This window comes from Sminthopsis crassicaudata, chromosome 2, assembly GCF_048593235.1.
Source record: "Sminthopsis crassicaudata isolate SCR6 chromosome 2, ASM4859323v1, whole genome shotgun sequence".
In the NCBI taxonomy this organism is placed as follows: Eukaryota; Metazoa; Chordata; class Mammalia; order Dasyuromorphia; family Dasyuridae; genus Sminthopsis; species Sminthopsis crassicaudata.
In genome coordinates this window covers 23,970,679-23,984,658 of record NC_133618.1, presented here as the reverse complement: position 1 = coordinate 23,984,658, position 13,980 = coordinate 23,970,679, and the positions used below count along the sequence as shown (strand labels likewise).

Here is a 13,980-nt window from a genome sequence, read left to right as displayed (position 1 = left end):
GTGCTACTTTGATCAAACCAATTAAATAGTCCTATTTCAAAAAAAGAAATAGAACAAGCTATTAATCAACTCCGTAAGAAAAAATCCCCAGGAGAATATAGTACTGTGTTTTGAATCAGAAATACTCTGAGGTCCTGAATGCAAATCCTGTCTCAGAAATTTAGGAGTTTATATAAGGGCCTACATGAGGCACTTTACCACTTTCAGCCTCAGTTTCCTCTTCTGTAATAAGAGGATAATAATACCTCATTGTTGTTGTAAAGATAAAGGGAGATAATATATAAAGCTCTTTGAAAACCTTATAGTACTGTATAAATTCTAGCTGATATAAAATAATAATTATCACAATAATTAATATATTTAATTATGGTGACATTCTGATGATGGCAGATCTCAATCGTTGAGAGTTTGGTTCAGAAGGTGTCACATAAGAAGCAAGCCAGAAAAGTTAAGATAGGCAAGTCACCCAAATCATGAGAAGGTTGTGGGGAAAATATCTTCTTCCTTTTTTTTTTTTTTTTTTTTTTTTAGCTTGTGAAGACTTGTTCTTAAGGAGAAGGTAATTGTTTGTAGCTTTTCTCTGGTGATGGGGAAATTATATTTTTAAAAATCACAACTCCTTGAACCATTAAAATTAGTCCCTGGCATCAATAGTGGAAACATGAATTAATGAGACAGTCATTATTACTTTTCAAAGAGAAACTATGAGATATGGGGAAATAAATGCCAATCTCATAGTCATGAAACTCTGAGTTTAAATCCTACCTCTGATGCATAATTTCTGAACAAGTCACTTACCTCTCAATCTTGTAGACAACTCTGATAATATTTATTTCAGAATGGGTACCAGTCTGCATTAGAAAAGGGAGTTTTCTCACCTGGAAGTTCTCCTTTCCAATGAAATATAATTTCCTTTCCAATATAAATATAAATTTCCTTTCCAATGAAATATACTTTCTATCCCTACCCCTATTTTCAATAATGTTTAATCGTCTTTTAACATGAAAGGATATTAATTCTTTAGGACAATCTGATTTCAATGTGCACAGTCAGGTAAATATTGAGGAGCTATATGATACTATATACTAAAGTATGAGTTAAATCTGGCTTCAGATACTTGCTAGCTCCCTAATATTAGGCAAGTCAATGCTTTAGAATCAATTTTCTCATATTTAAAATTAGCCTAATAAAAACACCTACACTGGTGTGATAATCACATGAGATAAAAAGTACTTTGCAAATTATAGAAGTATTCCATAAATGTAGTATTGTTATTACAATTATAAATAATATAGGTGGGAATACAGAGAGTTAATCAAGATTGTTTCAAATAACATGGTAAATAAGATTTCATGGCTGGGAGTGGACTGTGAATATCCTAATATCTTCAAAAGCCTGGCGAAGCATTTTCAACTTAATCTGGCAAAAAAAAAAAAAAAATAGGAGTTATTCTCTGCTTTCCAGGAAGAGAGTGTTCTAATGAGAGAAATGTTTCCATAAGTCTAATTTGTCAAATGTATTGGATGAGAGTATGATGTGTGTGTTGAGTAACTAGGTTAATGGAATAAAGTAGACTATAGGTGACTAATTTTAGAACATATACATTAAAGAAATTTGAAAAGAAAGAGATGAAATAAATGTTCTAAGATTTTTTTTCTGATATTCCCATTCTATCAAATAAAAAGTGCTAGCTCTTTACTTTACCACATAAATATTCTTTTGATTTGTACATAAATTAGATTTAAGTGAGGCAGAGTTGCAATTATCAGAGGCAGGACAGAGTCAAGACAAATGGAGGTGACAGGAGACACAGTAGATGACCTTTGTGTTTTCATATAAATAAAAACAAAAACAATAATAGCATTGATAATATGTAGTAATATATATATATATACTATAGAATAATATATATGTATATATATATATATAGTTATTCTTATTTTCAAATATTGTACCACAATCCTAGCTCTAAATTATGCTATGCTAGCACATAAGAAAGACATTGGATAATGGATATTGTTTTTTTGGGATATTTTTGTAGAGAAAATACATGTTTTCCAGTAGGCATTTTGAAATATAGTAGCTAATTAAAAGCTTGGTACAATATATCTTGTGTAACAAGTAGCAGGTATCACTAAATCACAAATTTTCATTTAGAAATGGAAAACTAGCTACCTTTCAGAAGTATTATGGGTGCTTACAATGTTTTCAGTCTTGAGAGAAATTACCCAATAAGAACAAGCATTATTAATACTATAACTAATGAAAAGCAAGGATTAATCTTCCATAGAACCTGACTTTGTGATGTTCACAGTACTGCTATTTAAGCTAACATTCCAAAGGAATAGTAGTTTTCCACGGTGGTCTAGGAAGTTTTTGTCAGGTTCATTTTTGGACTTATTTTATTTTAAATAAATGTGTTGTGATTCATTGAAATATTAAAGATATAGTAGTGTTTATCTTCATTAATCAGAAAATATTACTCTTCTGAAGCAAAGTGACCACAAAACCTTCAGGTTACAAGGTTCTTAAATACTTTCCTTACAGTATTTTTTTGTTAATTGTTTGTTTGGTAGAAGAGCTAAAAGGAGACACTGAGAATAATATGAATAATTTGATTCTCTATTAATAGCTTCTGAGCAGCAAGAAAACTCCAATAATTGTAAAGATGTTTACTTCATTATGTATTTGTATTTAAATCTTGAGTGTAAATCTAGTTTTCCCTAAATAGTGAAACTCTGGTTTGGCAATGTTCCTTGGAACATTTTATTAAAAGCTTACTATGTAAATTGTATAGATACTGTAGAGTGACAAGGCAGGTGATTTATCTTTAATAGTGCTAAATTTATTTCTTTTCCTTTGAAAGTAGCATGGAAGAAACCCCACAAATTTTACAGTGGTTTTTCACTTTTGTATCAAAATTTCCATTAAAATATAGTGAATTTTATATTTGCAAATGCAATTTTAATTCTTCATTTTATGATGGGTATCACATGAGCCTTAGTGATTGGCTATTCTACATCTCCTTGAAGTAAAAAACAAAAGTTATTGGCTTATGAAAGGCAGAATGAGTAAAATTCCTACTAGAGGAGACATATTCTGCCATATAGATTATTTCAACCTCCATTTATGTTCATTACAATGATATTCGATTGGGGGCATCTAAGTGGTACAGCAGATAGAGCATCATTCCTAAAGTCAGGAGGACTTGAGTTCAAATCTGATCTCAGACACTTAACACTTCCTAGCTGTGTGACCCTAAGCAAGTCATTTAACCCAAATTGCCTCAGCAAAAACAAAAACAAAAACAAAGGTATTGGATGAGCTCATGATTAGTATATAAGCTTTCTGAAATATCATAAAGTCAGTTAAATCATTACTAATGGGCAGATAACTACCCCCATCATGATATGATGGATGGTTGCCCCTTTTTCCTTTATTTTTTTCCTATCTAGTTTATCTTGGTGACTGAAATTTAACCACAATTTCTAGGTATTAACATTCATTCCTTGGTTACAAAACACTTATTTATGTGATATATATGTGAAAGAAACAAAAAAGTAAAAAAAAAAAAAACTGACAAAACACCATATGTGTGTGTGTATATATATATATATATATATATATATATATATATATATGTATATATATATATATATATGTTAAAGCACTAGGAAACATATAAAGATATACCTGTCTTTAATATGATAATTAATTTTTCTTGAAAACTAAGACATAGGGGATGGAGCCAAGATGGCAGAATGAAATAGAAAGCTGTGCTAGTTCTCCCAGTTTTCTTTGGAAAAACAATACATGAAACCAAGTCTCTGAAGAATGAACCAGTCTCCAGCTCAAGATAGATTTGAAAGACTTCAAGAATGGTCAGTCTCACTGAAGTAAAAAGAGTAATCAGCCCAGTCACAACTGAATCTACAAAAACCAGTGTGAGGATTTGAATCACAGCAAACAAGCAAGTGAGAACCTTGGTGTTGGCTCAGTAGAAATGCAAAGAAGGGGGGCAGCCTCCAGTCACAATTTAAAAATTATTGACCTTCCTGAAGGCCATGATGAAAAAAAAAAAAAAAAAAAAAAAAAAAAAAGATCCTGGCTTACATTCTTTATGAAATAATAAAGGAAAACTACCCCAATATTCTAGAAACAGAGGGAAAATACTCATTGAAATAATTCATCAATCACTTTCTGAAAGAGATCCCACAAGGAAAACCCCAAGGAACATTCTTGTGAAACTCCAGAACTATAATCTCAAGGAAAAATCATTGCAAGCTGCCAGACAAAAACCATTCAAATATCCAGGGGCAACAGTCAGGATTGCCCAGGATCTGACAGCTTCTATAATAAAGGATCAGAGGGCTGTAATATCATATTCTGGAAGGCAAAGGATTTAGGGTTACAATCAAGAATTAACTACCCAGTGAGACTCAAGATCATGCTTAAGGTGGGGAGGGGGAGAGAGGGAACTTCAATGAAGTAAGATATTTTCAATCATTTCTATTGAAAAAAAAACACAGAACTAAACAGAAAATCTAATCTACAATTACAGGACTCAAAAGAAGCATAGAAAGATAAACAGGGGGAAAATTATATATCATTTAAAGGTTAACCTATTTACATCCCTAGATGGAAGAATATTTTGTATAACTCTTGATAATTGTATCTGTCACTGGGACACAGAAAGGGGCATCACATGGACTGTGGGTGTGATTGTGAATGGACCATGTGAATGTGGATATGATGACCTTAAAGAAAAAGACATTGATGGATGGAAAAAAGGTCTGTACTGGAAAAAAGAGGAAAAGGGAAGTATAATGGGACAATTAGATCACATGGAGATGCACAAAAGGCTTATTACAATGGGGAGAAAGAAAGGAGAGGATGAGCATTGTCTGAAGCTTGATCTCATCAGTTTTGTTACTAAGAGGGATCCGTTGACTATAGAATTTTATTTAATCATATAAAGAAGAGTGAGGAAAAAGAAGAAAGAAAAGAAAAGGGGAGGATAGAAGGGCAAACAGAAATACTAGGGAAAAAGGTAAAATAGGAGGGACAGAGTGAGAGGAGATAAGGTAGTGGATGGGGTGGGTAAAAAAATAAAACAAAACACTATTAAGTGTAATGTTCTGTTGTCTCCAGAAACTGCTGATCGCTCTCTGGGAGGAGATCTACTGTCTCAACTCAATCTCCCGGCCAGACTCTTCCTCCAGAGAGCCGTCCCAACTCTGCCCTAGAGTAGACTCACTCCTTGCTCAATGTTGTCTTCTTTTATCGTCCCAGAGAATGGGCATGGGATAACTCAAGGGCTTGTGGGAAAATTACTTCAACAATGAACTTGCTCCTTTTAAAGGTTGTGTAAACTCCTTTTCATATGTAAACTCCTCAGAAGTTCAAAGGGGGTAAACTCCCCTTAAAGGCTGGAACCAAAGGTGTGAACTAGAGAATTGTTAAGTACCGATTTAGCACTTAGTAAGAACCTAACAATTAAGGACAGGTGGAAAGAGAGAACAAAAGTATTTACAGAAGAGTCAAAAGGGTGGAGGGAAATACAGAGCTGGTAATCATAAATGTGAATATAAATGGATGAAATCCTCCATAAAACTGAAGCAAATAGCAGAGTGAATTAAAAAACAAAATTCTACAAAACACATTTGATAGAGTGAAATTCATACAGAATAAAAGTAAAAAGAAGTTGGACCAGATTTATTTTGCCATTTTCAACAATACAATGAATTAATTCTACTCTGAAGCAGTAAAGATAAAAAATACTATCCATAACCAAAAAAAAAAAAAAAAAAAAAAAAAAAAAAGAACTGACTGTGTCTGAATACAGATTGAAACACTCTTTTTTAAACTTTATTTTTCTTAAGAATTTTTTTGGGAGACAAATCTATGTTTTCTTTTATAATATGACTTTTATGGAAATATTTTGTATAATTTTAAATATACTTTCTTAAAGAGAGATAGGGAGGAAGGAAAAAAATCTGGAACTCAAATTTTTTTAAACAAATGTAAAAAATGTCAAAAATAAAAATACATTAAAAAGGAAACTAAGACATAATTTTATCTTGTAATGCCAGAGAAACTGAGCAAGATAGAGATTTGAGAACAATTTAATAGTTTATTAAATGGAGAGATATACTGGGATCAAATGGACCCATGGTTTGGTCCCAGGGCTGAATGAGACTATCATCTCAAAGAATCCAGCTGTGAATGTCAGATACAAGATTTTTTTTATAAGGTACAAGAAAAATGACATAATGAGGGAGGTACCTGGATGGGGCTGACCTAATGTAAGGAGACACCTAGGATGACATAATGGGAGGTACTGGAGAGGCTCCTAATATTCTAATGATGTCTAAAATGGATAAAGACCTTTCTCCCATCAAACATTAAGAGGCTATGATTATACCCTAAGGTCTAAGATATAAGACCTTTATCCTAATATTAAGAGGAAATGGTTATAACCTGAGGCAGAGTAACTGAATGGGACAATTAGGGAAACTGGGTCAGGACATTAAAAGGGAACTGTGGCACAACAATCTGAAGTGGAGAAACAGAAATCTTTCTAATAAAGTCAATGGTATAACAAGGAGTAACATTGTCAAAAATACAACTTAATGTTTTGACATTTCTAGTCATAATAATATATAAGAAAAATGAAAGAATTAGCATAAGGAAAGAGGAAATTTTTTTTCATTATGTGTAGCTGATATATTTTGCTTAGACACGGATATATAGATTATATAATATTCACATGGAAAAAGTAAAAGTTAATTGAAACAAGAACTTCATAAAACTAGTAGGTTATAAAATAAAGACATGGAAATTAATAATCTTTGTGGGTATATATGTATATGTATCTTTATATCATTACCCAATCTCAATAAGAAAAGATATAAAAAAATTCTCCCCAAATAACTACATAATATACAAAGTTTCTTGAAAACACCTTTATTTTTAATAAAGGGAAATTCAAATAGTTGGAGAGATAATTATTGCTCATTTTTAGGCCATACTAATATAATAAAAATGATGGTTGTATCTCAATTAGTTTGTTAATTGAATGCTCCACAAATCAAATATTTCAAAGGCTTTTTATAGCCTTTTTATATATCTTTTTTATATCTTTTTATAGATATAGACAAAATCTTATAATCAATCTGGAGGAATAAATAATCAAGAATATTGTAAGAAATAATGGGGAGAAAGTAAGATTGAAGTCCATCAAGCAGTAGAATATTACAAATCATAGAATAAATTGATAATTTCTAGAACAATTTGATGCTGGTTAAAATAAAACTATTGATCACTGGGACAGATTAGTTAAACCCTGGAGAAATGAGATAGCACAGCATTTGATAACTCAAAGAACACCAACATTGGGGATAGATACTATGGGTAAGGGTATCAAACCACATTTACAGCCATGGATGGGCAATGCCTTGATTCGTTTTGCTTGAGTATATATATTTATTAAAAGAAAACAATTCTCCACTGGATAAGTACAGACATGGAAGCTAGGTTAATGTAAGAAGATGAACATTATAAAAGAATATCAATAATTTAAAAAAAAGAAAAATAGATAAACAGCATGAATACATTTGAAGTTTATAGGGGTGGCAATAAAAAGGTAGAAGGAAGGAAAGTGTCAAAGGAATGGTAGAAAGTGTTAAAGACAAAGAAAATTCAACTTGGTGGTTGGGAGCCCACAAGTAGGCACTATTGGAGAGCATTAATTAGTCTGGCAATCTCAAGAAATGTCCATATATTGATAATCAATCTTTCTTAGGTAGCAGAGTAGGCTATATGAGGAAAAATATCCACTACTGGGGAAACTGGGAACATCTCTAGTAGATGTTCCTGTATTAGTTTCTTGCCTTTGGTAGGCATTTATATGTTAGCAAGTGAGACACCAAGATTCTAATTCACTTAGTTCAGAAGCTTATAAGCAGAGCCCTCAGGGAAATATGAAATTTCTTTGCTTGTAAATATAGGTTATTGATTTTTCCAGATGAATGTTTTTGGACTTTCTAGAGGTTACTAAAAGTATCTAGGATATAGATTATAATATAAAAAATAGAGAACATTTGGTCTTCTATATTAGCTATGGTAGAAAATACTTAAAATATTTTGCCACTCTCCTTTAACCCATTAATATGTTGTCATCTGATTTTTCACTGAGTTTAAACTCAGAAGAGGGGGGAAAAATCATATAGGAAGAGGTTTACGTAGCTTGGACTTCTGTGATATAGCACGACCTTTAATATTCAGGCATATATTTGCATTAAAATGTGTAAGTCATATTGGGTTGTTACACTAGATAAGAATTAGTAAATCAGTGCTTGATTGTCAAATGTGACACACCAGACCAAATATGAGGCCATAATATACATCTCTACCACCTGTTATTAGTAACATTAATACATATTAGTAACAAGTAATCATTAGTTAGAAATATTTAATAATTAGCCATAAGTTATTAGTAATTATTAATGTCATTTCTTCATTGCCAGTACTCTGGGCTTCACATGGATAATCTTGATTGTTTACTGCTCCCCAGAATTACTTTTACTAGAGAAAGAGTGACAAAATCTCCAGATTTTTTTTTACTACATCCTCCAGGAAATGGATGCAGTGAGTGCAGAGAAGCTATAGTTGCTATCTCTATTCTGATATTCATACAGTCAACTCCATTGCAATTTCACATGGTTCAGCATGGCAGTAGGAAATGTTTCTAATGGATGGTCTAGTATATACACTAGGAAGCAATAAAGCGTGCCCAAAATAGCATGACAAAAATGCTTCTTCCAGAAACAGCAGATGGCAGTAATTATATCAGCTATGGTAAATTGCTGTCAGAGGAGTACACTTTCTTTCCTCTGCCTCCTACCTAACAGCTGATTGGGCAATAAGGTCCTACTTAGCAGCAATTTAGCGGGTTACATTTCAATGCCACATCCTGGATTTGGAGGGCAAAAGATTGGCTGCATTTGTAGTTACTCTGCCTTTTTGACTGTGATTTTTGGAAATCAAACCAATGGTGGATAAAATGAAATTGAAGTCATAATCTCTGGGTTAGGTTTCCACTTTAGGAATGATAGCATAATGAGAAAAAAAAATTATCTTTGGATCATAGATTTGGGGCTAGAAGGGACCTTAGGATGTCATCTAGGTAATGTCCTCAAGCTTATTCATTAATTTATTGATAGATCAGGATGGGGGGAGAAAATTGAAGTCCAGAATGCTTATATTATTTGTTCAAAGTCTCACAGGTGGTTATCAAGCAGAGCTAGGATCGGATCCCATATACTTGTATTTCTAAGTCTAAGTTCTTTCTCTTCTGCAATTTTCTCTTAGCTTTATAACTTTTAAACCTCTCATGTTCTCCTTCTCCAAATAACTACTGCTTCCGAACTCTCATATAAAAAAGATGAAAATCTTCATGATTTTTACTTGTTCAAACCAGAAACTGAATGGATAAGTGTATGACCCATTCCCCTTTCTCTATACACAGATTCATGGCATCCTTTGATTTGTGATTGTAGCCACTAATTCTACCTCTTAGCCATGGCCACAGTGAAAACACATCCTGTTTCTGATAGCTATTTGTGGCCATCACCTAAAGTTTTATCTTGTGTGTGCGCCAAATCCTATATGTAGCAAGCTCTCTATTTTATTGTTCATCAGTAAACTAGCTTGTATGCTGCTGAAGGAACAAAAATCAGTGTCAGATTGTTGCTATTGTGTAGCAACCCTTGGTATGAATGAGGGATGTGTAAAGTATTTTAGCTTTTTGGAAGAAATTTGGTGTCTAATGCCAATTGTTATTTTAATGTAAGAATTGAAATCTAAATCTGTGCAGTTGGATCATGGTATTTAATTTATTTAAAACCTTGTATCCATAGAGCTTTAAAATATCAGTGCACCAAATCTTTTTTTTTATTAATTTTATAATTATAATTTTTTGACAGTACATATGCATGGGTAATTATTTTTTTACAACATTATCCCTTGTATTCACTTTTCCAAATTTTCCCCTCCCTCGATCTACTCCTCCCCTAGATTGCAAGCAATTGCATACATAATATATGTGTTACAGTATATTCTAGATACAATATATGTGTGTAAAACCAAATTTCTTGTTGTACGGTAAGAATTGGATTCTGAAGGCATAAATAACCTGGGTAGAAAGACAATAGTGCAAACATTTTACACTCATTTCCCAGTTCCTTCTCTGTGTGTAGCTGTTTCTGATATTCCTTCTTTGATCAATTGGAACTGAATTGGATCTTCTCTATCAGTGCACCAAATCTCAAGGCCTTTGAATTGATGGTAATAAATTGTTGTGTTTACTTCTAGAGGTATTGGTAATACTTCTTATTCAGTCATTAATGATTCTGACTTCATTTGGGGTTTTCTTGGCAAAGATACTGGATTTGAGTTTGACAGATGAGGAAAGCAAGGCAAATGGGATGAAGTGAGTTGCCCAAAATCACACAGCTAGTGAGACCAGATTTAAATTCAGACCCTTCTGACTGTAGGGAAGGTTCTCTATCTTCTGCACCACCTAGCTGTTATGGATCAGGAAAAAGTCATTTCTGGTCATACTTATAATAGGCTTCTTAGAGTTAATTTAGTAAGAAATGATTAGGAATCTTGATTTATCAGAAATTCAGTGATTTATATAAATGCTTATACAAATCTATACTGATTCATAGAGAAGGAAAGGATCACATAGAACTTGATTTACATTCTTAGGAGGGAAATAACTTAGATTGATTTTGTACAGGTTATGATTGCTTGTCTGTGGTTAAATTTCAAAGGAAAAAATATATGTCCTCTAGCAATTCATTGAATTATATTAAGAACATAAACATAATCTAAATTGGATTTATTTCCCTGAAGCCAGGGTGTCTTTCTCTCTCTCTCTCTCTCTCTCTCTCTCTCTCTCTCTCTCTCTCTCTCTCTCTCTCTCTCTCTCTCTCTCTCTCCCCACTCTCCCTCCCCCTCTGTCTGTCTGTCTTTCTCTCCTCTTTCTGTCTCTGACTCTATCTTTCTCAGTGATTGCTTACACATAACCAATATTACAGGAAAGATAATACTTAAGAATTCAATTGAATCATTCAGAAAGACTTACCGAGTCAGATTTGGAAGACTCTCTAATCTACATCTCACTTGAAAAAAGGTTTCCAGTTATAACAAACCTGACAAATAATGATCCAGCCTCTGCTGAAAGACTTCCATTGAATATCAGGCTTCTTTGAGGAAGACCTTTACCCTTTTAGACAGTTTTGTTAGGAAGTTATCTTTGCCATCCAGTTTGTTTACTTCTTTTCTTCTAATTCTGTCAATAAAACAATTCTAAGCCCTTTCCCACATTACAGCTTTTCAAATATTTGAACACAGTCATCATATCGATCCTATGACATCTTTTTCCAGGCTCAATATTCCTAATTCCTTCAGCACAACCAAATATGACAATGACATAAAACAATTCTTCTTGCCAATCTCTGACAATCTCCAGCCTATCAATTTCCTCCTTATACTTGGGTATCTATCAGATAAGATCCCACAAGGGAATGTTAAATCAATTCAGCTCAAACTTCCATTATTTTGGGGGGAAGGAAACTTTCATATTACAGTGCCAAATTTGCTTTACTATGTTCTATAAAACTTACACAGGGATGCATTTGCTTTATGTAATTAGTAATGCTTGTTAGTAGTAGCAACCATAATTTTCTGGAATTTTAGCACTAGAGCACTAAAGTCACATAATATCCTTACTATTCATGTGGAAGGGTAATTTCTACTGCCTGAAGGAGAATTAATTTTTTTTTTTGTTCTCTAAATAGGGCTGACTACAAATGGAAATTACTAACTGGCTTTTATTTAAGGAGTAATTCTGATCTCAGATGGGAGAGTAGGGTTCCAGAAATCATTTTATTCAGGCAAACTTTGTGTTAATCTTCTCTATAATGTTTCTAATAATTGACTATCAAGTCTCTTGAAGACCATCAGTGATGGCAAGGCCATTTCCTATCAATTTAACCATACTTAGACAGTATTGCTCAAACTTAGACATCCTAATTATTCAGAAAACTTTGCTTTTATTAAGCTAAAATTGGACTTGTCTTCATTGGGACAAAGCAAAAGCACCAGTTTTATATCCTATCCCAAATAGTGCCCAGGATAAATGATGTTTTGATTTGGTTTTTGGTTATATTCCATGTAAAGTCTGACATGTATCCTTTCTATTTGAAAGGTAAATAAAAATTTTTATTTTATAGTATTTTATTTTGATTGTAGGGAGCATGACTTCGGCTACTTCACCTATCATTTTGAAATGGGACCCCAAAAGTTTGGAAATAAGGACACTGACAGTGGAGAGACTACTAGAACCTCTTGTTACACAGGTAAGAAAGTTTTCTATTATGTTCATATGATTTTTGTGGAAATCTTACAAAAAGAGAAACAGACTTTTTGTTTAATATCTAGCCATTCATTGAACATTTTTTAAATTATGAATTCAGACTGTATTTTGCAAGTCTACTTGATCAACTTCTTAGCCAACTGGGATTTAAAATTCTTGTTTTTGAAAGTCATCCAAATAAAAACATATAATTTGTGGAAATTATTTGATAGGCTAATTGAGGAGAACTACTGGGCTGGGTGAAGCTCATTTGCAATTCTTAAATCAAAGGCTATATAAAAGATTTCTACTTCACTTTTAAATGCAAATATATGGTTAAAAACAGTGATTATAAGCTGAACATTATCTATTGAATTTCTCTTCAGTTGACAATGTTTATTTTATTGAAATTTAGCTGTCTCATTTCAATGTTGTCTCCCTTTGCCATATTTCATCATGATGACTGTCACTAGAAAAAAAACAATAACAACAACAACTTCAAAATGTTCATTTGCAGTACTCATTTTAGAAGATATTTTGTTCGTGAAATATATATTTTTCTCATGGGAATTGTCCATGTCTGGGCTGGAATAGAAGGTTCTGGTAATTCTCAAATTCTCAAATAGTGAAAAAAGTGTTTGAATTTGTAATTCAAATTGAATTTATAACCTGTTAAAGCTAAAACCTGTTAAAAGAAACAGTTTTGTACACAATGCATAAGATTTACATCAGCAATACTTTATGTTATTGTTGACTACAGTTCTATGGATTTTCATAACAGCTTGTGTTTTATCATTACTTACATTCTACTTATAAAAAGTTCTTTTGATAAACCTCCTACTCCTGAAACATATGAGGATACTTTCAATCCCTCACACTTGATTCTCATCCTAGGAGTTCTACTCCTATCAATTACAACTGGAATTACAAATGGTATAGAAAAACCTATGACCTTCTTTTCATTCTTTGTCTCCATCAGGCATAATCTGTAATCTCAGAAACGGTTCATATTTATAAAAGATCAAACAGCAGTTTTTACCTTGCCATATCTTGAGTTCCCAGCCTCTCTTTATTCATTTATATCGATGTCTGCCTTCAGTTTTCTAGGGAGGACCTGGAAATGAGAATTGTGTGAGGAAAACAATGAACAGGATAAAATTTTAATAAATAAATTTTAAATTTAAATAAAATTTTAAAAAATTAAATAAATAAATTTTATTTATTATAATAAAAATAAATTTTAAAAATAAAATTTAAAAACATATACAGTGAAGGTGGAGGTAAAGTCAGGCAATAGAAGGTGAATAGGAATATGGTAATTTCAGGGATGCTAATTATCAAAATGTGTTGAGGTTGTTGAGTAATGTAGATAACCAAGAGTGATTGTTAGTGTTTTTAAAGCTATCCTGTGGACAAAGGAGGATCAGAGAAGAGGCAGCTCTACTTTTTAGAAAGAAAGCAAAAACATAAATAGCTTTTATTTAATTCTCAATATCACTTTTCCTAAGTTTAAGAGTGTCCCATTAATTCAGGAAAACCTATGTGATATTCTAAGT

General features: G+C 32.5%; 1 protein-coding gene across 1 annotated transcript in view; it reads left to right on the top strand.

Annotated features, from left to right (window-relative positions):
• The window catches only part of CTNNA2 (catenin alpha 2), a 1,514,496-nt gene that overhangs the window by 171,237 nt on the left and 1,329,279 nt on the right, over positions 1-13,980 (top strand). The window contains 1 exon segment of the mRNA XM_074285480.1: positions 12,322-12,428. Coding sequence (XP_074141581.1) covers positions 12,327-12,428 — 102 coding nt within the window. The 5' untranslated portion in view covers positions 12,322-12,326.